This window comes from Zootoca vivipara, chromosome 17, assembly GCF_963506605.1.
Source record: "Zootoca vivipara chromosome 17, rZooViv1.1, whole genome shotgun sequence".
In the NCBI taxonomy this organism is placed as follows: Eukaryota; Metazoa; Chordata; class Lepidosauria; order Squamata; family Lacertidae; genus Zootoca; species Zootoca vivipara.
In genome coordinates this window covers 18,446,412-18,471,686 of record NC_083292.1, presented here as the reverse complement: position 1 = coordinate 18,471,686, position 25,275 = coordinate 18,446,412, and the positions used below count along the sequence as shown (strand labels likewise).

Below are 25,275 nucleotides of genomic sequence, written 5' to 3'. Positions count from 1 at the left end.
ATGGCAATGCTAGAGCTCCAATGCACTTCAGACTATCAGGTGCCCTGTGGTCATCCTCATGAGTTGCATAAGAGAGAACTGAGCTGTACTCCATTAACCTGCCCTACACAAAAATTAAAGTTTGGACTGATTCTTCTACCCACTTTTGCTTCTAGCCCCCATCGCCACTAGCATGTGGCCCTTGCAATGTTGCCAAGAAGGGAATGTGGCCCTCCGGCTGGGGTGGCAGGGGGAAGTTCCTTCAACCAAGAGGAGAAAGTTCGACTACGGCAGTAAAGCTACACAGCGATAAAAGGGAAGCTTTCAACACACATTTTATTTTTGCTTTAGGGAATAGAGAGTTAGGCCTCCTCTGGCGTGTCGCTCTTGATCTTGCAGTAGTCAACGTTAGATTCCTTCTCCACCTCTTCGTCGACAGCCAGGTCTCCAAGGACCAGCTGGAGCTCCGTCTGGAATTGATGCTCCTTGCGGTTCTTCAGGAGTTTGTGGCCTTTGCTGGTGCGGGAGTAGCGGAAGACGGCCAGGCCTAGCGCTACCGTAGCCCCGGTGAAGAGGACCGCCAGCACACAGCTGCCCCCAAAGGAGATGCTCACCAAGAGGAACGTCTTCATGGTGTGGCATCGTCCTGTAAGGGAAGAGACATTTAGGGAGCCATTTTGCTGAAGTAAGATGCCCTCATTCAGGTGTAGGGGAACCTTCAGGCCCTTTGGCTGTTGCTGGACTACAACTTCCATCAGCCCTAGCAAGTGTGGCCAATGGTCAGGAGTGATGGGAGTTGTAGATCAGCAAACATCTGGAGGACCACAGGCTCCTCACACCTGCCATAGATAGAGTATCCCAGGCATCCCCAAACTGTGGCCCTCCAGATGTTTTGGCCTACAACTCCCATGATCCCTAGCTAACAGGACCAGTGGTCGGGGAAGGTGGGAATTGTAGTCCAAAACATCTGGAGGGCCGAAGTTTGGGGGTGCCTGGAGTATCCTCTCGTTATATTTATATCCCACCTTCCCTGCAGAGACCGCCAACTGGCTTATGTGCCCCCCCACTCATTTCCACACACCCCTCCCCAAATCCTGAGAGATAGATTAGGCCGAGACTCAGATGTTTGGGTCAACAATCAATCAGTGAGTTTTCCTGGCCAAGGCGGGATTTGAACTTCAGTCCCCCAGATCCTAAATCTGTCTCTAACCACACTGGCTCTGATGGGCCTCAGATGTTGTAGGCCAGGGGTGTCAAACTCAAATTCATCGGGGGCCGCATCAGCAGTTTGGTCACCCTCAAAGGGCCGGTTGTATCTGTAGGACTATGTGTCCACTCTTTATTATCATAAATTATTGTCACTGCATTCAATTATTACTGTTTTTTGTAATAATGTAAGTAATAACTAGCTCTGAAAGCAGAAACATAGTCAGAATAATGGCAAGTAGATATTCAAATGTACAATTATTGTACAATTTATTGAAAAATGATTTTTGGTAACTGCACTGGGTGGTGGAGGCTCGCTAGGGTTTCATGCAGGACCTTTGCAGAGCTACTAGTACCTGGAGATGCTGGGGTCCTTCTGCATGCAGGACAGATGTTCTGCCAGTGAGCCACCACCCTTCACCAAAGGGACTGGCTGAGGTTGACTCACTGGAGCTGCTCTCCTGGTTCCAGGGTTTAAGGGCCAGAAGTATAAAGCAGCATCCTATGCTTCTGAGGAGAGGGAGGGGAGGGAGGAAGGAAGGAAGGAAGAAAAGAGGGAGTGGGAGGGAGAGAGGAAGGAAGGAAAGAGGGGAGAGAAAGAAGAGTAGGAAATAAGGAAGGGAATAAAGAAGGAAAGAAAAAGAAAGAGGGAGAGAAGACAGAAAGGGAGAAAGAAGGAAGGAAGTAGAGGGAAAGAAAGAATAAGAATGAGGGAGAGGAAGAAAGATGGGAAGGACGGACGGACGGAAGGAAGGAAGGAAGGAAGGAAGGAAGGAAGGAAGAAAGAAAAGAGGGAGCAGGAGGGAGAGAGGAAGGAAAGAGGTGAGAGAAAGAAGAGTAGGAAAGAAGGAATAAAGAATGAAAGAAAAAGAAAGAGGGAGAGAAGACAGAGATAAAGAAGGAAGGAAGGAGAGGGAAAGAAAGAATAAGAACGAGAGAGAGGAAGAAAGAAAGGGAAGGGGGGGTGGCCGCCTTGATTCAGCGCCAGAAAAGAGCGCAAAGGAACCCAGGGGCAAAAAGCATTTCCCGTGCAGCGTGAGGCAGCGGGTGTCCATTTTAGGAGAAGTGCGTAAAGCCTCAGAGTTGCATGTTCGTGAGGCTGAGCCGCTGCTGAGCTCATGCTCATGAGGCTGAGCCGCGGCAGGAGGAGGAGGCGGCTACCCGGGTCGGTGCCCGGCAGCGCCATGCGGAGAGTCCTGAGCCTCTGGGACGCAGCAGTGCTCTGTAGCACTTTGAATCATCCTCCTCCTCCTCCACGCGGCGCTGCTGGGTGCTTTGTCTGTGCTTCAGCAGCAGCAGCAGCAGCAGCAGCCGTTTCCAGGCGCCGAGCCATGGCAGGAGGAGGAGGATTCAAAGTGCTACAGAGCACTGCTGCGTTGCAGAGGCTCGGGACTCTCCGTGCGGCGTTGCCGGGCGCTGACCCGGCAAGCTGCCTCCTCCTTCTCCTGCTGTGGCTCGGGGCGCTCCACGCAGCGCTGCTCCGGCCGCCTTTCTATCCCCCCCCCAGCCCCAGCTGTTTGTCGGCGCTTTGTCGGCGTGGCGCTTCAGCAGCAAGGTCCCGCTGCTGGGTCCCACTGGCTGGGGCGCTCGGCGGGCCACATGACGAGGTCTGGCGGGCCGGATTTGGCCCCCGGGCCTTGTGTTTGACACCCGTGTTGTAGGCTACAACTAATCACCACTACCTGTTGAATCAGCCTGTTCTCACAGTGGCCAAGCAGATGCCCGCAGGAAAGCTGCAAGCAGGATTTGAGCACAAAAGTCCTCTCTGCTCTGGCTTCCAGCAGTTGGTATTCAGAAGCATTGCTGCCTCCAAAGTTTGAAGGCAGAGCACAGCTATTGTGGCTAGCAGCTATCTTCCCCGCAGATTTTGCCCACCACAATTTCAGGCGCCCAGATCAGATTGTCGGTGAAAACCCAGATTGTGGAATGCTCCCCCGCCCCCCGAGAGGTTCTACTGGCGCCTTCATTATACACCTATAGACGCCGGGCAAAAATGTTCCTCTTCAACCAGGCCTTTGGCCAATTGACATCTGATGACCTTTCAAATGTGCTGTGGAAGGGGGGGATTATTGGTTTTTCCCCTTTGTTTTTATGTACTGTTTTTTGTTTTTTAATATTGTGATTTTATGTTGTGAACCACCCTGAGATCTACAGGTATAGGGTGGTATACAAATTAAATAAAAATGCAGTGCAGTAAATAAAAACCCAGTAACCCACCCTCTGAAACTTAAGCAGCACCTTAGCATATACTTTTTTTTCCCTTTAAACAGCTAAACCAGTCCTTCTGGGGCTGCCTATTTTGAGTGACTCTCCTGGAAGCTTTGGAGCACGGTTTCCAGCCCCAGAAGAGACCAAGTTATTCAGAAACAAGAAACACAAAAACCAACCTTCAAACCACGGGACATCTTCCTTGTGCACTCTCAAAGGGCCAACCACTCTACTGTGGAGCTTTCCTTCACCCCAAAATGCTGTTTGGAAGATGGGATAAATAGTTTTAGGGAAGGGAAGCTACGATTCCTGCAGGAACCCAACAATTGCTTCTATACCAGCCTCCAGTGAGCTTCAAATGTTGGGGCTCCCCTCCTAGTTCCAGCAGCCAGCATTGCCAATGGTCAGTCCTAACACATCAGGAGGGCACTCAGTTGTGGAAGGCTCATGTACACAGCATTCTGCCTTATCCTAGATAGCTCAGCTGGTTAGAGCCTGGTGCCAATAACGCCAAGGTTGCAGGTTCGATCCCTGTATGGGACAGCTGCATACTCCTGCACTGCAGGGGGTTGGACTAGATCAGGCATCCCCAAACTGTGGCCCTCCAGATGTTTTGGTCTACAACTCCCATGATCCCTAGCTAAACGGGCCAGTGGTCGGGGAAGATGGGAATTGTAGTCCAAACAATCTGGAGGGCCGAAGTTTGGGGATGCCTGGACTATATGATCCTCGGGGTCCCTTCCAACTCTACAATTCTATGCTCTCACTATATGATCTATCCAAAAAGTGGGAAATTGCAGTAGTGGGAATGAGAACCCCATAAGAGCCGGCTGGATTAGGCCAATGGTCCACCCAGTCCAGCATCCTGCTCACAGCAGCCAACCATATACAGTCATACCTCGGTTTAAGTACGCCTCGGTTTCAGTATTTTCAGTTTAAGTACTCCGCGGACCCGTCTGGAATGGATTAATCCACTTTCCATTACTTTCAATGGGAAAGTTCGCTTCAGGTTAAGTACAGACTTCCGGAACCAATTGTGTTTGTAAACCGAGGTACCACTGTATACCAAGGGTCAGCAACCTTAGGCCCATGGGCCGGAAGCAGCCCAAAGAGGTGGTTTGACTGACCCACGAACCGCCCCTGAACCAAGCTCCCTGCTCTCGCGCTGCACTAAACTGGCATGGGGACTCGCTTCTGCGGCACCAGAAACCACGTCTGTGCACGTGCAGATGCCAAAAATCACGGGCATGCGCAATCCAGCCCATGGAGGGATCTCTGCGGGACTGATCCAGCTCAGGCAAGATAAACCTTTGCCGACCCCTGATATATACCTTTGGGAAACGCAAGGCAGAATTTAGGCTTCCCTTAATATATGCAATTATTTTCATGATTTATTATTGGTTGAAGAACTTCACCACCAAAATTGGAGAAGGGCAAAATTTCAAAGGGCAGCTGCGTTTCAGTTCAAGAGTTTATTTCTGGAAGGTGCTCACATTAAAATGCTATTTGAACTAGATTCCTAATTGCCACAGATCGGTGTGAATGGTAAAAATTCACCACCCACCTCTTGCTGCTTGCATTTCAATTATTGTTTTGGTTTACTAGACACAAAGGCTAGCTTGCAGGTACCTTTCTCGCTTCCAGGACTGGGGGGCTCCCAAGGGCAGTGGCTGTTGCAGCACTTGCAGACATAATTCTTGGATGGGTCATCTATGTTCTTCCAGCTAGAAGGGAACAAAATCACTACGAGTAATACGCAGCAGAGATTTTACTTTCTTGGGCTCCTTGATCACTGCAGATGGTGACAGCAGTCACGAAATTAAAAGACGCCTGCTTCTTGGGAGAAAAGGAATGACAAACCTATACAGCATCTTAAAAAGCAGAGACATCACCTTGCCTACAAAGGTCCGTATAGTTAAAGCTATGGTTTTCCCAGTAGTGATGTATGGAAGTGAGAGCTGGACCATAAAGAAGGCTGATCGCCAAAGAATTGATGCTTTTGAATTATGGACTGCAAGAAGATCAAACCTATCCATTCTGAAGGAAATCAGCCCTGAGTGCTCACTGGAAGGACAGATCCTGAAGCTGAGGCTCCAATACTTTGGCCAACTCATGAGAAGAGAAGACTCCCTGGAAAAGACCCTGATGTTGGGAAAGATTGAGGGCACTAGGAGAAGGGGACGACAGAGGACAAAGTGGTTGGACAGTGTTCTCGAAGCTACGAACATGAGTTTGACCAAACTGCTGGAGGCAGTGCAAGACAGGAGTGCCTGGCGTGCTCTGGTCCATGGGGTCACGAAGAGTCGGACACGACTAAACGACTAAACAACAACAATACGCAGCAACTGTTATGGGAAGCTGTATCTTTGCACAAAACTTACCAAGGCAGTGTACAACCCTTTAAAACAATGCAACTTCTTAGGAATTGTGCATCATGCACTAAGTTAAGAAGATATAAGAAGTTCACCTTTGTATTCAGTTGTTAGTCCTACTCAGAGTAAACAGATTGAAATTAATGGCCATGGCTAATTTAGGTCCATTAATTTCAGTGGGTCTTAAAAACCTAATTGGATTTACAACCAATTGTCTCTTGTGTCAAATTCACAACGGCAAAGAAACCAAACAGCATGTCTTCAAAACATCTGGTCAGACAAAATAAGTGCTTAAGGATGTGGTCAACAGATGTTTAACTAATATCGAACGCATTCTTGCTTTTTTTTGTTTGTTTGCAAAGTATGACACAGGTCCAGCGCCGAGGGCCTTCTGGCGGTTCCCTCGCTACGAGAAGCCAAGTTACAGGGAACCAGGCAGAGGGCCTTCTCGGTAGTGGCACCCACCCTGTGGAATGAATGCCCTCCCACCAGAGGTCAAAGAGAACAACAATTACCAGACCTTTAGAAGGCATCTCAAGGCAGCCCTGTTTAGGGAAGCTTTTAAAGTTTGATGGATTTCTGTATTTTAATATTTTGTTGGAAGCCGCCCAGAGTGGCTGGGGGAACCCGGCGAGATGGGCAGGGTATAAATAAATTATTATTAATTATTAATAATAATAATAATAATAAATTTAGTCCTGGGGTGGGGGGAGGTCAAGCAAGGACTTGCAATAAAAGGGGCTTAGAGCTGACCTGGAAGAGATGCTGTCAAAGTAACAAGCTTTCTTGCCAAGGCTTGAAGATGTCTCTCTGCTCCATGCCGACAGGAGGCAATGAATATAGATCTAGAAAAGGAGAGAAGTTAATTTTTTTGCAGCAGATTTAAAACTGTCACAAATATTTATTTGCTAATTACATCTACGGTATTTGTGGTTCCCCCCCTCCCCATGTTGTGTTCACAAGAACCCTGTGAGGTAGGTTAGGCTGAGATTTAGCAAATGGCCCAAGGGTCACCCAGTGGGTCCTAGCCTGACACAAACCACTACAACCACGTTGGCCAATGAAAGTGGGTGTTTTATTCAGCCTGCATGGGGGCATCCCTGCAGAGGCACCAACTCACACTTGCTCTATGAACAATTTTTAAGAACTAAGGGCTTCCCCAAAGAATCCTGGAGATGGCAGCCGGAGGAAAATTACGCGAGAAAACCAGGAATTCTCTTAACGGAACGTCAGCAGCATCCTAGAACATAGACAATTACTCCAGAGAGATTCCTACCTCCTCTGAGTCGCCGGTTAGCAAGAAGGCAGGTATTGTGAACACCATCGCAGGGTCTTCTCTACGGAGCCACCTGACCTTGGGGCCGTCACCATACAGGCACCTGGCAAGTTAACCATGAAAGTGGAAAGAGTGGGGTTTTGAGTGTCGGAATAATTTTTTAGGTATTGCCGGGGGGGGGCAATCTTTTTCCAGTTTTGACCCAATTTCCCACACTGCCTCAGGGCTGAGTACAATCCAGTTTTGAAGTTGCTGGATCTGATATCTGCCAAATGCGCTGTCAAAATATTGTTTTTTTGTTTAATGATGAACTCATTTTAACACACTGCCCCATTTCTGCTTTAGTGGTGGTGGGTGGAAGGGCAACCACATTGAAACACCTTTGTTGTTGGTATTGTATTATTATTATTATTATTATTATTATTATTATTATTAAATATACCTTGCCCATCTGACCGGGTTGCTCCAGCCATTCTGGGCGGCTTCTGACATATATAAAACCATAAGGTAAAGGTAAAGGGACCCCGACCATTAGGTCCAGTCGTGACCGACTCTGGGGTTGCGCCGCTCATCTCACATTATTGGCTGAGGGAGCCAGCGTACAGCTTCCGGGTCATGTGGCCAGCATGACTAAGCTGCTTCCGGCGAACCAGAGCAGCACACAGAAACGCCGTTTACCTTCCTGCTTGGAGCGGTACTTATTTATCTACTTGCACTTTGACGTGCTTTCGAACTGCTAGGTTGGCAGGAGCTGGGACTGAGCAACGGGAGCGCACCCCACCATGGGGATTTGAACCGCCGACCTTCTGATCGGCAAACCCTAGGGCTCAGTGGTTTAACCCATAGTGCCACCTGTGTCCCAGAAAAAAAATTAAAAACCATAATAAAACATTAAAAGACTTTCCTATACAGGGCTGCCTTCAGATGTCTTCTAAAGGTTGTATAGCCACTTATCTCCTTGACATCTGACGGGATGGCGTTCCACAGGGTGGGTGCCACTACCGAGAAGGCCCTCTCCATCTGTTAACAGAACGGCACACCACTTACCCATGTTTATCTGCCAATATGTAGATCCTCCTGAAATGGCCATGGTTTCCGACATCCTTGCCGTAGCACTCGTCAACGAAGAGCTTGGGGGACAGGCCTGGACTCGCCTGGACTCTGGCCTCAAGGTGGATCAAAGCACCTTCGACGTACTCCCCGGGTTCAGCCGCAACACTGAAGTCTTCTGGGAGAGAAGTTGGAAATTGTGTGTGGTGCGGACCAGCCCATGCAGATGTTACATCCTGCCACACAGATAGCATCCGACACCTGCCTTCCTCAACCTGCTGCTCTCTAGACCAGTGTTTCCCAAACTTCGGTCTCTAGCTGTTTTTGGACTACAACTCCCATCATCCCTAGCTAGCACATGTGCACCCTCCTCCCGGCATGCATGTGCACACAACCCCTGGGCACCAGCAACCAACACTATACCACTGGCAGAGCCTATTAATGGCTACTAGCCACAATGGTATCAGCCACGTGTGGATCCAGAATTGGCCTCCACAGTTATGAACGGATTCATTGTTAAAACTGTGTTTATGGAAGACAATCTTACTCGGCTATGAGTGATCGCCAAAGAGGAGGAGGAGGAGGAGGAGGAGGAGGAGGAGGAGGAGGAGGAGGAGGAGGAGGAGGAGGAGGAGGAGGAGGAGGAGGAGGAGAAGAAGAAGAAGAAGAAGAAGAAGAAGAAGAAGAAGAAGAAGAAGAAGAAGAAGAAGAAGAAGAAGAAGAAGAAGAAGAAGAAGAAGAAGAAGAAGAAGAAGAAGAAGAAGAAGAAGAAGAAGAAGAAGAAGCAGCCTTCTGAAGGCTGGCACTAGTCCTGATCGCTAGGCATTCCACCCGAGACTGATGGGAACTGTAGTCCAGCACCCTCTGGAAGGCACCAGTTTGGGGAAAGACTGGCTTACACCAATGTTTCCCGCCTTCCTAGTGCCCTGCTTGCAGTTGAGCATTAAGATGCTGGTTCCAAGAAGGATGCAAGACGCGGATGGCACTGTGGGTTAAACCACTGAGCCTAGGGCTTGCCGATCAGAAGGTCGGCGGTTCGCATCCCCACGACGGGGTGCGCTCCCGTTGCTGGGTCCCTGCTCCTGCCAACCTAGCAGTTAAAAAGCACATCAAAGTGCAAGTAGATAAATAGGTACCGCTTCGGCGGGAAGGTAAACGGCGTTTCCATGCGCTGTTCTGGTTCGCCAGAAGCGGCTTAGTCATGCTGGCCACATGACCCGGAAGCTGTCTGCGGACAAATGCCGGCTCCCTCGTCCAGAAAAAAAGCCAGATGAGCACTGCAACCCCAGATTCGTCCGCGACTGGACCTAATAGTCAGGGGTGCCTTTACCTTTTTACCAAGAAGGATAATCTTTTACTATGGCACAACTGAACCCCAAAATCAGGGTGCTAAGGGAAGCAACCATTGACTCTTGTGGGTGGGAGTGTCATCTTACCATTCAACACTCTCAGGGAGAAATTCATCTTTGCATCACTGGCCTGAGCAGCTTGCAGAAGCTGGACGCGGGGCTCTGCGCTGGCTGCCGTGGAGCGAGGAAGCATTGGCAAAGTGGTTGCCGTGGGCTCTGTGGCATCGGCATTGCTGCTCCACACCAGACCCTTTGCAGCTGGAGATAGAGAGGGAGAGACACATCAGCTGGGCTAACTCCCCATTGGCACCTCCCATTGCAAATTTTAGCCTGAAACTAAAGCCAAGATGCCTTGGTTGCCAGGATTCCTGTACTGATCCTGATGCGCCCTCAAATATTTGTGACTAGGAGTGGATGGAACTGTCCATTTAGGTTTATCTCAAGTTCTTAGTTTTTTTAATTGCAAGTTCCACTCCCCACATTTCTACAGTTTTCATAAAAACCTCAAAAGGTTATCATGAGAATCTACCAGCATCTTAGTGTGAGTTTCTCCTAATCTGCCCATTTCTGTATGCAATTTTGTTTAATAATTTTAAGCAAGGTCCCCTTATGCAATGCATTTTTTAAACACTAGTCTCACTAACATATGTACATTTCCATGCTTACTTTCCCTAGCCTATGCAGTTTTACTCACGTTACTTGGCTAGCAAACTGCATAGAAAAATTCACTGAAATCTGAATTCCAAAAGATGGCTGTGCTTTGGAAAGTTCAAATCAGGTAAATTTGCCTTTAAATGTGAGCTGAATTGAATTTCTTCTCTATCTCTAGTAGAGAGAGCCATTTTCAGTATTCAGAAAACCCTCTTCTTCCCAGAGTGGTTTGACAAGCAATCCCTCTTCACGGGGAACTCTGGGAATTGTAGCTCTGGGAGGGGAATAGGGGTCTCTTCTAATAACTTCCAGCTTGCTTAACAAACTACAGTTCCCAGGATTCTCTGGGGGAAGCCAGGCCTGTTTAAAGTGGCAGGGGCGTGCAAATGTTGGAGCCTATGTTTGGTCCCTTAATTCCAGTGGGTCTGCCTCACATCCCCTTTCTTGACATTAAACAAGTCGCCTCACCATGAAATATCCTATTGAAGAGTCCCAGCTCTGCGGTTGTCGCTTGAGGAATGTTAGACCCCACTGTGGCCAAAATCTGGATGGCTGAGGAATGAAGGAATCAGGAATTTTAAGAACTTGACCCTCAACCCACTGCACACTCTTGGACTGCAAACACATTGAGGTCAAATCTATTTTGCAGGGAAGTGTGTCAAAATACAGTATTTCATAAACGGCAAGATGAGAACCTCAGGGTTGGTACATGTTATGTACTGAGCTGAATCCTAGAACAATAGGATTCAGAATCAGCGGGAGCTACCCAATCCAACTCCAGGTGGAAGTGAATCCGCAACCTGATTGGCCTGCAGGAGCAGCCAATCAGGCGGCTGGCAGAAGTGAATCTGCTACCTGATTGGCCTGTAGGAGCAGCCAATCAGGCTGCAGGCAGAAGTCAATCCACAATATAATTGGCCCACAGGTGTAGCCCTGAAGTAGCCAATCACGCAAGGCCCATTGTGTAAATAATGTATATAAGCAGATGGTTTTGGGAAAAGAGCCATTCGTCTTCTCTTCTTCTCCTTGATGAATATGAGCTGAATAAAGAGCATGAAATTCACTCTCGACTCCGAGTATATTTCACTGGCGACGAGGATGGGATCCTGCTGAGCTGACTGCCACCACGCACTGCACCGCAGCACCGCCACCTGCTGCACCGCTGCATCGCACCGTGCATCCAGGCTTCAGCTCCAGGACCCAAGGAACCCAGAATGGCAACCGACAGCAGCTTCTTGCCATTCAAACCAGCATCAGGAGACTGGGAAGGGTACGCCGCCCGTTTCAACTTCCTCCTGCAAGCGAAAGAAGTCACCAACGATGCCATGAAGAGGGCGACATTCTTCAGCGTCTGTGGAGAGGAGACGTTTGAAATCGCCCGGGCTCTCCTTGCACCTAGAGATGTCGCTACCGTCTCTTATAAAACAATAATGGAACGGCTGAAGGAGCACTTTTCACCACAGCCCTCGGTGGTAGCTTGCCGAAATGCCTTCTACGCAAAGCGGCAAGCCCCGGGGGAAACCATAACTGGGTTTGTGACCTCCCTCCGCCAAGCCGCCCGGTTATGCAACTTCTCAGAGTTGGAGAACATGCTTCGTGACCGCCTCGTCGGTGGCCTGAGGGACGAGATGTTGCAACGACGCCTCTACGCCAAAAAAGACCTCACGTTCCAGATTGCTCTGGAGGAAGCCCTGGCAACCGAAGCCGCCGAGAGGTCAACGCAAGAGGCACGACCGGCCCCGCCATCCCAACCGAGGGTCTACCACGAAGACCTCACCGACGAATCCGAATCTGACAGGGAGGAAGTACACCGAGTACAGCGGCGCACTCAAGCAGCACACACACCACAGCAGCCTCGACGAGAAGGAGGGAACTGTGCAAGCTGCGGGGAGAACCACGAGAGGAGGACCTGTCGTTTCCGCAACACAGAGTGCAGGCAGTGCAGAAAATTGGGACACATCGCCCGGGTGTGTCGGGCTCGACTCACCCGTCGACAAGCATCAGATGACCGACCCAGGAGCCCCAGGTCACACGGCACCATGCACCAAGGCAACTCGACGGAGATCACGGACTACCAGGTATTCCAGTTGCCCCATCCCAGCACAGAGAAAATTTATATAGAGGTACAGATAGAGGGAGCCCCATGCCGCATGGAGCTGGACACGGGTTCAACTCTATCCATAATCTCGGCCCGAACATTAAGGGAACTGTGCCCTAATGGGGGTCCCAAACTAAGGCCGGCCCCATTCACCCTCCGGGACTTCCAGAAACGTAAGGTCCCTACAATGGGGGTGGGGACCTTCAGGGTGCAATATCGAGGGTGAAAGCAACAATTGGACTTGCTGGTAGTTAAGGGCCCCTACGTTAGCTTACTGGGACTGGCATGGTTTGGACCTCTGGGGCTAGCCGTTACCGGGGTGAACCGCACTAGCTTACAAGTGGACGTGGACGCCATATGCAAAGAGTTTCCAGGGGTTTTCGATGGGGCATTGGGACGATATACAGGACCCCCCATTGCCCTACAGCTAGACCCCGCTGTACGACCCATCAGGCACAAGGCCCGCCGGGTCCCGTTCGCCCTGAAACCCCGCATAGACGAGGAATTGGACCGGCTCGTGGAGCAAGGAGTGCTGGAGCCGGTGCCCAACGCCCCCTGGGAAACTCCAATTGTCACACCCGTCAAGCCTAACGGTTCGGTCCGCATCTGTGCAGACTACAAATGCACCATAAACAAGGCTCTCACGGCCCATGCATACCCAGTGCCAGTGGTCAGCCATGTCCTCGCCACCCTGGCTGGGTCAAAAATCTTTGGCAAACTGGACTTGGTCCAAGCGTATCAACAGTTGCCTGTGGACGAAGCCACAGCAGAGGCTCAGACGATTGTGACGCACAGAGGGGCATTCAGAGTAAAGCGGCTGCAATTTGGCGTTAGCGTGGCACCAGGCATATTCCAGAATCTAATGGACTCTCTCCTTAAAGGGATTCCTGGCGTCACCCCCTTCTTCGATGATGTACTGATCGCCGGGCCCACACCAGAGGAATTTGAGGACCGCCTCCGCTCCGTCCTGCACCGTTTCCAGACGGCGGGCCTCAAGGTGAAGCGGGAAAAGTGTTTACTGGGAGTGCCGCAGGTGGACTTTCTGGGATTTAAGGTGGACGCAGAAGGGGTCCATCCAACCGGTGACAAGGTACGGGCCATTTGTGAGGCCCCAGCGCCCAAGAGCAAGCCCGAACTTCAGTCATTCTTGGGACTATTGAACTTTTACCATGCCTTCCTTCCCCATAAGGCAGCGGTAGCGGAGCCCCTACACAGACTCCTAGATAAAAGGGCCCCTTGGGTGTGGGGCCAGCGACAAAGGGCCGCATTCCAGGCAGTCAAGGACTTGCTCGTCTCGAACTCGGTCTTGGCACACTTCGACGAGAGGCTGCCAGTGGTGCTGGCATGCGACGCCTCTCCCTATGGCATCGGCGCTGTCCTGGGACACCAACTCCCGGATGGAAGAGAGGTGCCGGTGGCATACTTCTCCCAGACGCTTGCTGCAGCCGAACGAAACTACTCACAGATTGACAAGGAGGGTCTGGCAATCGTGAAGGGCGTAAAAAAATTCCATGATTTCTTGTACGGGCGGCCCTTTACCATAGTGACTGACCACAAGCCGTTGCTTGGCCTGTTTGCCCCCGAGAAGCAGACCCCCCAAGTGTTGTCTCCACGTGTCCTCAGGTGGTCAATTTTCCTTGCCGGCTACCAGTATGCACTAATCCACCGCCCTGGGAAGGCGATGGGCCACGCAGATGCACTCAGCAGGCTACCACTACCAGAAACAGGCCCCGACCCAGCGCCTGCGCAAGAGGTTATGACCCTGGAGCTGCTTCCCGACCGACCCATTCAGGCACAAGAAGTTGCGCACCATTCCACAAAAGATAGGGTCATCTCCCGGGTCCTGGACTGGGTGTGGCGAGGATGGCCCAGCAGCAGCCCCGGGCCAGAATTCGCTGGCTACACAAACCGCAAACATGAACTGTCGGCCCACAAGGGGTGCCTGTTATGGGGAAGCAGGGTTGTTGTTCCCCAGCCCCTCCGCAAAAGGGTCCTCACAGCCCTACACGAGACACACCCAGGGGTAGTGAGGATGAAGGCCCTTGCCAGGAGTTATGTGTGGTGGCCGGGGATTGACAGAGAGATAGAGGCCTGGGTCCAACACTGCCAGACCTGCCAAGAATCCCGCCCGGATCCCCCAAGGGCCCCAGTCCAGCCCTGGGAGTCCGCCCGACATCCATGGTCACGCTTGCACGTGGACTTCGCTGGCCCCTTCCAGGGAAAAACATTCTTCATAGTGGTGGATTCCTACACCAAATGGCTGGAGGTCGCACTGGTACCGTCCACTTCTACGGCGGCAGCCATCCGGGTACTACGTAAGCTGTTTGCAACCCACGGGCTCCCTGACACCCTCGTCTCGGACAATGGAACCGCATTCACGTCAGAGGAGTTCCAGACCTTCACAGCGCAGAACGCCATCCGCCACATCCGCTCAGCACCATTCCACCCTGCCACCAATGGCCAAGCGGAGCGCATGGTGCGGACCACCAAGGACAGCCTCCGCCGCATAACACAAGGGGACTGGGAATACCGCCTTGCCGCATTTCTTCTAGCACAGCACAGCACCCCAAGCACAACGACGGGCCGGAGCCCAGCTGAACTACTCATGGGCCGGCGCCTTGCAACTAGACTGGACCGACTTCACCCCGACAGAGCTCAGGATGAGGTAGTGGTGGGGAAAGGCAGGAACCCCCGGACATTTGTGGCCCAGGACCCAGTGTATGCAAAGAATTTTGGGGCAGGCCCAGCATGGGTACCCGCCACAGTCACCAAGGTGACCGGTCCCGTGTCGTACGAGGTACTAACGGAAGGGGGGCAATGTTGGCGCCGCCACTGCGACCAGCTACGGCGACGATTCCCAGGAGGAACCCGGGAGGAGAGCGGGACAGAGGGGTCCCAAGGGGACAGCAGGGCAGTGAGGCCTGTAGAGCGAGAGGGGTGGGCAGGGGAAGCAGAAGCAGTAGGCACAGAGGGGCGCCCCGAGGCTGGAAGGACACCGGAACCAGAGTCACAACCTAGTGGTTCAGTGGCGCCAGACCAGACAGCCCCGGCACAGCCAGCAGCCTCGGAACACGAGCCAGAACCAGAACCCCTGACCAAGGAACACCCCAGGCCACAACGCACACGGAGGCGGCCTGCAGACCTTGGGGACTACGAATGCAACTTCCCGGGCAGGACTGGAACTTAGAGGGGAGGGGTGTTATGTACTGAGCTGAATCCTAGAACAATAGGATTCAGAATCAGCGGGAGCTACCCAATCCAACTCCAGGTGGAAGTGAATCCGCAACCTGATTGGCCTGCGGGAGCAGCCAATCAGGCGGCTGGCAGAAGTGAATCTGCTACCTGATTGGCCTGTAGGAGCAGCCAATCAGGCTGCAGGCAGAAGTCAATCCACAATATAATTGGCCCACAGGTGTAGCCCTGAAGTAGCCAATCACGCAAGGCCCATTGTGTAAATAATGTATATAAGCAGATGGTTTTGGGAAAAGAGCCATTCGTCTTCTCTTCTTCTCCTTGATGAATATGAGCTGAATAAAGAGCATGAAATTCACTCTCGACTCCGAGTATATTTCAGTACAGAATAACTTAATCTAGAAATGCATAGCCAAAAAACTGGACTGTAGCAGGTTATGTGAACCAAATAGCTTAATGCCATCTCTATTAATATAACCTTGCTCAGAACGTATTTGGGCATTAACAAAACCTCACTTTCATTCACAGCTGAGAACATAAAGAGAGTCCACCTGCTGGATGAGGCCAGTGGCCCATTAAAGCACAGCATCCTGCTCTCACAGTGGTCAAACCAGAGACACAAAGGGAAGCCCCCAAAAGCAGGATCCAAGCACAAGAGCACTCCCCACACCTGTGGGTTCTAGCAGCTGATGTTCAGAAGCATTATTTAGCATAGAGAAGACCCCCAACATGCCCTCTGGAACGTACCCTCCATCCTTTCTCCGATGAAAATAGGGGCATCCCATTCCATAATGATATTTTACTATTTATATACCCCACACATCTGACTGGATTGCCCCAGCCATTCTGGGCAGCTTCCAACATATATACAAAACACCATCAAACAGAAAACATTAAAATCAGGGACACTTCCCTGAAAAATAGAGACACTTTGAGGGTCTGCCAGAAACTTACCCAACACTTCAATAAACACAGCCGCCCACCAGAAGCCAGTCATCATTCTCCTGAAGAAAGACAAGGAAAGAAAGGGGGAAACCACAAAATGTTTTCTTAAATAGGCTGAGAGAGAAAATTAAACACACCTGGGCCTTCCTTAATTGTTCCAAGTCTCCTATTGGCCAGGAACCCTAATTTGGTACCTGAAGTCATGAGCTACAATCCATAACAGGTGCCCTGTGGAGCTGCAAACCTCAGAGGGATTTACTTCTGAGTAAACTGGTTTTGGTATACAGTACTCACATTGCATGTCTAAGTTTTCAGAGGGTTGCTGATTCCAAAGCATGGGAGGTATATATCCAATACAATACTTACAGCCTGTGCTGGTGTAGTGGTTAAAGTGTCAGTCTAGGACCTGGGAGACCAGGGTTCGAATCCCCACTCAGCCATGAGGCTCCCTGAGTGGCCTAGCTCCAGTCGCTGCCTCTCAGCCTAGCCATCATCCCTAGCTAACAGGACCAGTGGTCAGGGATGATGGGAATTGTAGTCCCAAACATCTGGATGGCCGGAGTTTGCCTATGCCTGGCCTAGCCTACCTCAGAGGGTTGTTGTGGGGGGATTAAATGGGGAGGGGCAGCAGTCATGAAATTAAGACGCCTGCTTCTTGGGAGAAAAGCAATGACAAACCTAGACAGCATCTTAAAAAGCAGAGACATCACCTTGCCGACAAAGGTCTGTATAGTTAAAGCTATGGTTTTCCCAGAAGTGATGTATGGAAGTGAGAGCTGGACCATAAAGAAGGCTGATGCTTTTGAATTGTGGTGCTGGAGGAGACTCTTGAGAGTCCCATGGACTGCAAGAAGATCAAACCTATCCATTCTGAAGGAAATCAGCCCTGAGTGCTCACTGGAAGGACAGATCGTGAAGCTGAGGCTCCAATACTTTGGCCACATCATGAGAAGAGACGACTCCCTGGAAAAGACCCTGATGCTGGGAAAGATGGAGGGCACATGGAGAAGGGGACAACAGAGGACGAGATGGTTGGACAGTGTTCTCGAAGCTACCAACATGAGTCTGACCAAACTGCGGGAGGCAGTGGAAGACAGGAGTGCCTGGCGTGCTCTGGTCCATGGGGTCATGAAGAGTCAGACACAACTAAACGACTAAACAACAACAACAAAGCAGGATATCAAATCCAAACTCTTCTTCTTCTTCTATGACAGCTGAAAGGAGGAGACCTGATGGAGCAGGCGTACCCCAGCAGAACTAATGGAGTGAGGTCGCCAGACTCTGCCCCCAGTCTGCTGTCCAAGGGCTCAATGAGGACGGGAAACTTACTAAGTGGCTTTGATCCTTTTTTAGGGGGGTGGGGGAAGGGTCTCACAGGGGTTCTCCTGTAATATTTCGGAAAGTTTTATAATTTATGTTGGAAGCCACCCAGAATGGCCAGGGGGAACCCAGTTGGATGGGTGGGGTACAAATAGTAAAAGGGAAAGGTAACCCTGACAGTTAGGTCCAGTCGCGGATGACTCTGGGGTTGCAGCGCTCATCTCACTCTATAGGCCGAGTGTCAGAGGGTTGTCGTGACTACTCTAGAGTAACTCCGCTTGAGTCCAGTTTGTCTTTAAAGACTTTTATTGTGCATAGTATTTACAGTGCAAAGATAGTTTAAAACATGACCTCTCAGTCCGAACCAGAATCTGGCAATGGCGTACGTCTGTTCCTACGCCAGCAAAGTAGTCGGGGCACCCCAAAACGCCTCCCCCTTGACCTGCGTCGCCGTGCTCTCAACTCTTGCGTCGGAAGGAGCGATGCCCTCTCAGCCTCCTGGTCAAGGCGGTGGAAGGGCTCTCCAGCATCCTTGAGCCCTTGCCTACATCTCTCCTCCCCTGAGCTTTCACATTGTTCTGCACGCTGGCTTCTCTCTCCCTCCGAGTCTCTTCCCTCCCCCCTGGCTGCTTCAGACCCACTGCTGCTCCCTGTGCTTGGCGAGGTGGACGTCAGGATGATGGGGGCTGGCTCCCTGTAGGGAGTCACCCTTGCACCGAGAGAGCCGGCGTTAGTCTGCAGACAGCTTCCGGGTCATGTGGCCAGCATGAGTAAGCTGCTTCTGGCAAACCAGAGCAGCGCACGGAAACGTTATTCACCTTCCTGCTAGGTTGGCAGGAGCTGGGACCGAGCAACCCATCGCGGGGATTCAAACCACCAGCCTTCTGATCGGCAAGCCCAAGGCACAGTGGTTTAACCCACAGCGCCACCCACGTCCCTTTTTACAAATAGTAAAGTTATTAAATAATAAGGAATAGGACATCTCTACTTTCATCAGAGAAATGTTGGGGGGTATGTGTAAGATGTACAGTATTAGCAACATTAAGTAATACCTACCTGCATTGTATAGGGACCCAGGTGGCACTGTGGGTTAAACCACAGAGCCTAGGACTTGCTGATCAGAAGGTCAGCAGTTCGAATCCCTGCGATGGGGTGAGCTCCTGTTGCTCGGTCCCAGCTCCTGCCCACCTAGCAGTTCGAAAGCACGTCAAAGTGCAAGTAGATAAATAGGTACTGCTCTGGCGGGAAGGTAAACAGTGTTTCCGTGGGCTGCTCTGGTTCACCAGAAGTGGCTGTCATGCTGGCCACATGACCTGGAAGCTGTACGCCGGCTCCCTTGGCCAATAAAGTGAGATGAGCGCCGTATCCCCAGAGTCGTCCACGACGGGACCTAATAGTCAGGGGTACCTTTACCTTTACCTTACCTGCATTGTATATTTAATCAAATGCAAGTATTCGTTATTTAAACCCTAAAAGACAATGTCTTTTGTAGTTTTTATAGGAAGGGAAAGGGAACTAATTAAAGGGTCCAATGACCTGGTTTCTTCTGCATAACTCTGTAAATTCCCACATTTCTGCCCCTTGGTTTCACAATAACCCCCCATATTAACTCTTAACTCCCCTTTGCTTCTGACTTCTCAGTCATACTGAACTCTGTTTAGCCGCTCAGGTGCTGATGAGCGCCTTGGAAAAAGAGAAAGAACATCTGAAGAGTCAGCTGGATGAGGCCCTAGATATGGCAACCCTAGTGTTGACCCAAAAGAGAAAGAATAAATGCTTCCCGCTCTTAAAATGCCATCTCTACATCTTCTGGATTAGAGAATACCAGCCTAGGCTCATTGCCTCCATATTGACAAGTTTTTCTTTTTCTTTTTAAAGCGCTGGGTACATTAAGACGCCACCGTCCTGTGTAACTAAGCAGGGTTCGTTTTTTAATCAAGCATATTCTACACTGGCATTAATGCTGCCACAGTCGTGCTCAGCATTCAACAGCGCCCGAGTCATCAGGCCCTCGACCTCCCTGCGGGGTAGGCAGAGTCTCTTCTGATAACCGTTGTAGAAGCAGAAGCCCAGAGACAGGACAGCCAGCACAGCCAGCTCCAGGAGCAGGGCGCCCACAGCAGGCGGCATTACATTTCGTTTCCCACCTGCCGGGAGAGAGAAAGAGAGAGAGAGAGAACTTGGGACTCTGCCTTATATAGAATCAGAGCATTTGTCCATCTAATTCAGCACTTCCACTGACCGGCACCAATGCTCCAGGGTTTCAGAGAGGGCGTTTTTTTATTTCCGTAATATTACCTAGAGATGCCAGGATTGAACCATTTGCAAGAAAGGCCGGTGCTCTGCCACTTGAGTTACAGCCCTTACCACCCCCACCCCCTCCTAGCATTTCTGGCATGCTTTCAGCTGTCCAAAAACACCCAATTTATCTAGTGGTAAATGGCTGCCAGTCCACTTCTGGGCCCAATTCAATTAACCTTCAGGTAAACTGGTCCCAAGCCATTGAGGGCTCTACACACTGTTGTAAGAATTTTAAGGTCTCAAATATAGAATGAATTTTGATGAATGTGCACACATATCTACATATATGAACCACGTGTCTGCAATAGTACGGGAGAGCAATCCTGAAGCCATTTTGACTCTCCCAATGACCTCAGATATTCCTCTGCACTAAGGGAGGCCAATGGGGGAAACCTTCCCATTGACTTTTTGCTTACAAATCCTGTCTTAAGGGTGTATTTGTGTATGAATAGGGTGAGCCTGTGACCTCGATTCAGGAACTAAAATATTAACCATCACAGAAGAATGGTCGGGCTGCCCAGGTAATGCAATTAGCAACCATTATCAGGCAGGCAGGATTTCTGTTGTAGACCGCCTCCTTCAGTGATGTATGTATGATGTTTTGGGGAGTGGTCTTGGGCTACAGGCAGGGGTGTAGCAAGGGGGGCGTAGGGGGTGGGCGACCCCGGGTGCCACCCTGGAGGGGGTGACACTCGGTGCCCCCCCCCTGCGACTCCCACCCCGCCGCCCGGTAAAAAGTCTTGCTCGGCGGCTGGCTGCTTGCTCATTTGCTTGGCGCGTGCTATGCTTCTTCCTGCAGAGGTGGAGGCAAGGGGTGGGCCAGAGAGGGACATCAGTGGCCACCCCAGCAGGAAAAAGCAAAGTGTGCCTAGCAGGTCAGCGAGCAAGCTGCAGAGAGAGGTTTTTTTAAAAAACCTCGCTCCGCGGCTTGCTTGCGGTTTGCCTGCACCGCCGCTCCAGCGCCGGGATCCCAGCGCTGGAGCGGCACCACTGGCAACCCGCTCCGTAGCACGCATGCGCAGCGTCACTACGGAGCGAATGCGCGCTACGGGTGTCCGAGTGGCTTCCTACGCCACTGGCTACAGGGTGGGCAATTCCAGGAGTCTATTAAGGGCTTGCACACTGTTGTTCAGGGTTCTCCTTCCTCCTGCGTGTGGTGAGTGGGGACCCTGTTGCAACAGTTCCTTGAATAAAGATCAGGCTTACTAGCTACTTTGCTGCTCAATATACTCTGGTTGGCCTCTGTTATTTTCTCCTACCGATATGGAACCTACTTGAGGACTCTATACGGGCTCCGGAATACCCCATAAGGGAAAGGGAGCAGTTTTTCTTATAACACAAACACACACAAACAGAGAGAGAGAGAGAAGGGGGGGGAGGGAGGGAGAGAGATAAAACCACCTTGGTTTTGGCCCAGGGCATATTGTTTGATGACTTACCTTACCTTTGCGACTCCTCCTGACAGCAAGAGAGCCGTTTGCACCCAGTTCTCCGTGGTCTCCATTTTGAGCCAGTTTCTGAATTGTGAAACGAGTCACCACCACGTCCGATTGCCATGGACGGGCTTCCACAGACAGACCTGAAAAGAAGCGATGGGTGCCATAGCTGCCAAGTCTCCCGTATTCCCCGGGAAACCCCCGTTTTTCCAGCTGTCCCCAGTCGGAAAAACGGATTTTTTTGTTTTCCCCCGGTTTATTCTGGTGCAGTGGCCATTTTGGAACTGGGCGGAGCATGCTCAGAAGCAACTTTTGATGCTGCTTTGCCCAGTTCCAAAATGGCTGCAGCGCAACTTCTGGTGCGGCGGCCATTTTGGAACAGGGCAGAGCAGCATCAAAAGTGGCTTCTGAGCATGCTCCGCCCAGTTCCAAAATGGCAGCAGCGCTACTTCCGGTCTGCTACTTCCGGTCCAGTCCCTTATTTCTCAGGCCGGAACTTGGCAGGTATGATGGGTGCAGATTTTGGTACGGCCAATTCAATCGCTGCCGTGTCCATTTCCAGGGATGCATTAAACAAACAAACCATTAAAAAGGTGTAGAGTTACCTTCCAGATCTCTCCGGTGGCGAGGCCCAGTCGCTCCACATGTTGAGTCACAGCAGCTGCACACAGAACTGGATGGACTATCTAGGAGCTCCCATCTGTGGAGAGAAGAAAAGCCGTCAGCTTTTGAAATCAAGGGCTCACTGACACTTCCTTTTGCGCCGCATGTCTAGGCACAGCTGCAGGCTTTCCAGGTCTGTGACTAAGCAGGTTCTTTTTATTCCACCACTTGCATACGGGAAAACCCGCGTTTTACTGCTGAATTGAAACAGGCGGCAGTTGGGTTTTCTGCTGCTTGCCGTTTGCTCCAATTCAGCGGAAAAAAATGTGGGTTTTCCCAGAGAAAGCAATGGGACGAAAAATGAAGAGGGGAAAAAAGGACCTGGAAAGTCCAGATCTGTCCCTTGAAAACATGGAGCAAAGGAAAGTGTGGATGAGCTCGAAGTTGCAGACTTGCAAAGTCACAGACCTCACAGTACCCACACACATGCTGGATTTATTCTTTCACCAAGCATTAGAGCAGGCATCCCCAAACTGCGGCCCTCCAGATGTTTTGGCCTACAACTCCCATGATCCCTAGCTAGCAGGACCAGTGGTCGGGAAAGATGGGAATTGTAGTCCAAAACATCTGGAGGGCCAAAGTTTGGGGGTGCCTGCATTAGATTAGGATGAAAGGAAACAGATTTAGTCTTGTTTACATGCTCCGACTGGAAGCCTCATGTCTCTGGGAACTTCCTTCTGATGCAGTGTCTGCTTACATCAGGGGTTGGGGAATCCCAGGCCTCTTCCTGCCCCAGAGGCCATTCCTTTCACTGGCCCTGATCCACACCCTCTTAAAGGGGCTGGAGGCCCAACCAGCATGTGTCTTTGGAACTGTGATCCTGTCTCTTGCTTGCCAGGGATGGAGAGGGGTACCTGTGTGCAGAAAGCTCTTTTGAATTGCTTGGAATGACAGCCTCCACTCCAAAAAAGGAGTTGCTCCACCCACTTTTGCCTCTGGCCCCACCCACCACTTGAAACTCCCCCCACCTCCCACCAACTCAGAAGGCTGCATATAAAGAAATGAGGTCACTGGTCTGAATAAGGTTCCCCCCCCCCCCCGCCACTGGCTCATAGGGGATGATCTCCCAGTGATGTACCAAATTGGGTTTCCACAGCAACTGCAGATTTTGCACTGAACAGCAGGGCCTGACAAAGAGACCAGTCTGCTCTAGAAACATGCTCTTTGCCGGCTTGTTATTTTGGAGCAAGTCATAGACGCCCATGGAACATTTTTTAAATTTGAAATTGAAATTGTAGGCCTGCCCACTGTGTGTGTGTGTGTGCGCGTACACACACACACACACAGTCCAACATCCCTGGAACGACATACCCTCCAACCTTCCTCCGATGAAAATAGGGACATCCCATTCCATAATGATAATTTTACTATTTATACCCCCCACATCTTACTGGGTTGCCCCAGCCAGTCTGGTAAGCTTCCAGCATACAGTGGTACCTCGCTAGACGAATGCCTCACAAGACGAATTTTTCGCAAGATGAATGCATTTTGCAATTTCAATGGAGACTCGCAAGACGGAGTTTCCTATGGCGCGCTTTGCAAGACGATTTTTTTCGTCCCAAAGGGTGCCTCGCAAGACGAATTTTTTTATTCGTCTTGCGAGGCACCCTATGGGAAACTGCACTTCAATGCATTCCCAAGGGAGCCGCTTCACAAAACGAATTTTTCGCTATACGAAGCGACTCGCGGGACGAATTAAATTCGCCTTGCGAGGCACCACTGTATATAAAAACATCATAAAACATTAAGGAAACTTCCCTATACAGGATTGCCTTCAGACAGCTCAGGAGGTGGATAACTCCATACCCTCCAACATTTCTCCAATGCATATAGGGACATCCTAAGGAAAAGCGGGACATTTCGGGAATCAAATCGGAAACCGGGATGGCTTCTCTAAATCAAGGATGTCCCTGGAAAATAGGGACACTTGGAGGGTCTGGAACGAGCCTCTCAATATTGGTCTTACACACTCAACACCAACTAGCCAAAAGACTCGCCACTCACAGATCCCTTCGGCAAAAACCTCTAATGAACAACCCACCCCCCACAATCCTTACTTGTCAGTATCTCTGTGAAACGAGCAGGCCTTCCTCATGTGGTCGGCGGGTACTGCTGGGTCCCAGGCTAAAACTTGGCAGTGAAGGTAAACCTGGCAAGAGGAAGGGATTGTGCTCTTGATGCTGTTGGGACAGTCATAAGTGACCATGCTTTATTATTATTATTTGTTGCTGCTGCAGAGGAGGGCAACCAAGATGCTCAAGGGTCTGGAAATCAAGCCTTATGAGGAACAGTCGAAGGATCTGGGTGTGTTTAGCCTTGAAAAGAGGAAACTGAGAGGAGATAGGATAGCCATCTTCAAATGTCTGAAGGGCTGTCACATGGAAGATAGAGGATAGGACTCTGGAGGATAGGACTCAAACCAATGGCTTCAAGTTACAAGAAAGGAGATTCCGACTCAACATCAGGAATAACTTTCTAACAGTAAGAGCTGTTTGACAGGGTGATGGTCTCCCTCGGGAGGTTGTGGACTCGCCTTCCTTGGAGGTTTTAAAGCAGAGGTTGGATGGCCATCTGTTTGGGTGTTTTAGTTGAAATCCCTGCATTTCAAGGGGTTGGACTAGAGCAGGCACGTCCAACAGGTAGATCACTGGATGTAGATCGCTGGCTCCTCCCAAAGAAGCTCAATGTCTTTGGCTCCCCTAAAAAAGGCTCAACATTTTTGCCCTGCACCCTCCAAAAATGTGGCGTTCCTCCTCCCTAAAAAGCTCAACAACTTCAACCTGAACCCCCCCAAAAACAGGGCTTTCCTTCCTAAAAAAGCTCAACAACCTTGACCTGAACCCCCACAAAAGGGGGTAGATCACTGCCAGTTTTTAACTGTGAGTAGATCGCAGTCTCTTGGGAGTTGGCCACCCCTGGACTAGAGAACCCTTGGGGTCCCTTCCAACTCTACAATTCTATGACTAACTCAGGTATCCCCAAACTCGGCCCTCCAGATGATTTGGGACTACAACTCCCATGATCCCTAGCTAACAGGACCAGTGGTCAGGGATGATGGGAATTGTAGTCCAAAACATCTGGAGGGCCGAAGTTTGGGGATACCTGAGTTAGTCATAGAATTGTAGAGTTGGAAGGGACCCCAAGGGTTCTCTAGTCCAGGGGTGGCCAACTCCCAAGAGACTGCGATCTACTCACAGAGTTAAAAGTACAAAATGTAGCACTGGGAGCG

The 25,275-nt window shown here is 50.7% G+C and overlaps 1 protein-coding gene across 2 annotated transcripts; it reads right to left on the bottom strand.

The window, feature by feature from the left end:
- Positions 1–302: 302 nt before the first annotated feature.
- LOC118076195 (zona pellucida sperm-binding protein 3) lies at positions 303–24,189 on the bottom strand. Of its 2 annotated transcripts, XM_060269266.1 has the most exons (12): positions 24,104–24,189; positions 21,989–22,083; positions 21,392–21,526; positions 16,336–16,385; positions 10,560–10,643; positions 9,528–9,698; positions 8,089–8,269; positions 7,042–7,144; positions 6,519–6,610; positions 5,023–5,117; positions 3,573–3,653; positions 303–625 (listed from the first exon to the last, which is right to left on the bottom strand). In XM_060269266.1, exons 2-12 carry the CDS (start codon positions 22,027–22,029, stop codon positions 342–344), a joined length of 1,317 nt encoding a protein of 438 aa, XP_060125249.1. In that variant the 5' UTR covers positions 22,030–22,083; positions 24,104–24,189; the 3' UTR covers positions 303–341. The 2 variants fall into 2 exon arrangements, with proteins under 2 accessions (XP_060125249.1, XP_060125248.1); XM_060269265.1 differs by lacking the exon at positions 24,104–24,189 and having other exon boundaries at positions 21,989–22,214.
- Between the last annotated feature and the right edge of the window lie 1,086 nt (positions 24,190–25,275).

Bases quoted from the DNA above. Each gene is read 5' to 3' on its own strand.
- LOC118076195 (XM_060269266.1), bottom strand. From the start codon at position 22,029: ATGTGGAGCGACTGGGCCTCGCCACCGGAGAGATCTGGAAG. The intron at 16,386-21,391 runs GTAAGGTAAGTC...GTCTTTCTTCAG, and splicing joins TGTCAGGAGGAGTCGCAAAG to GAGAATGATGACTGGCTTCT. The intron at 8,270-9,527 runs GTAAGATGACAC...CTTCTCTCCCAG, and splicing joins CTCCCTGAGAGTGTTGAATG to AAGACTTCAGTGTTGCGGCT.